This window comes from Plasmopara halstedii (assembly GCF_900000015.1).
Source record: "Plasmopara halstedii genome assembly, contig: Scaffold_650, whole genome shotgun sequence".
Lineage (NCBI taxonomy): Eukaryota > Oomycota > Peronosporomycetes > Peronosporales > Peronosporaceae > Plasmopara > Plasmopara halstedii.
In genome coordinates this window covers 2783689-2784693 of record NW_020187567.1, presented here as the reverse complement: position 1 = coordinate 2784693, position 1005 = coordinate 2783689, and the positions used below count along the sequence as shown (strand labels likewise).

Here is a 1005-nt window from a genome sequence, read left to right as displayed (position 1 = left end):
ATTTATTTTCACTAAGACTATTACTGAAATGGTATTACTTCCTACTTTTATAAAATCATACTCATACTGCGTTTCCTTCCCCTAAGACCCCTCACAGCCAACGAACAGATACAGTGTACAGCGCGACTATGTTTGTTAAATTCTAGGCAAACGATACATTGAAGTACATTTGACAACCAACGCAAAGGCTCTAAATCCGTAAGTTCTTATTTAAAAGAGTACCCGATAAAGTGTGAGCTACTGCAGCATTTTCAATGACAGCATGCGCTATCACCAAAGGCATTGCATCAAGGACATTGAATATTCGAGTGATGCAAAATGGCTTGCAACAAGCGGTAATGATCGAATAGCACAGGTGTGCAAGCTGCCAATCAGTCGATTCAAGGGATATGGCAAAGTCTATGTCGGACACAATCAAGCCGTTCGTGCCATCACCGGAGAGACATCTTTATTAACATTGCGAGGTATAGCGCCGTCTACAGGCGTTGCTGTGGCTGCAAGTGCAATGCGAAATTGGTCCAGCGCAAAGAAAGCATTAAGACAGGATATCGTAGACGCTAGTTTCTTCTACATGAACAAATTTCTTTTGTCAACATGTGGCAACACTACCCAACTGCATCAATATGAGCTGGACGAAGCGTGCGCTCGTGCTCCGAGTAGAAAAGCAAGGTCACGTGAAAAGGCTAGTGATGTTTAATTCTCGAAAATAAAAGTCGAAAGAAATGTGTCGCACATTGGAGTTTTGACGACATGCAGAGTATCACAAGCCTCGCGTGTGTGAATGGAGCTTTCTCATCGTCCATTGCGGTCATTGCGGGATCAGATCGCTCACTGCGGGTCCTGGACGTCGGTGCTGGTGGTGGTGGGCGCACTGTTCGTGATTCACATAGTCGCGCAGTACACTGTATCTGTTCGTTGGCTGTGAGGGGTGTTAGGGGTCCTCTCTATACCCTGAGAAAAAATAGATGAGCGGACGGACTAAGGGAAGGAAACGCAGTATGAGTC

The 1005-nt window shown here is 45.3% G+C and overlaps 1 protein-coding gene across 1 annotated transcript; it reads left to right on the top strand.

Annotated features, from left to right (window-relative positions):
- Nucleotides 1-262: 262 nt before the first annotated feature.
- On the top strand, nt 263-697 carry PHALS_13189 (uncharacterized protein; the record flags this gene model as incomplete). Its single annotated transcript, XM_024728893.1, has 1 exon — nt 263-697. One exon carries the CDS (start codon nt 263-265, stop codon nt 695-697), a length of 435 nt encoding a protein of 144 aa, XP_024579325.1.
- Between the last annotated feature and the right edge of the window lie 308 nt (nt 698-1005).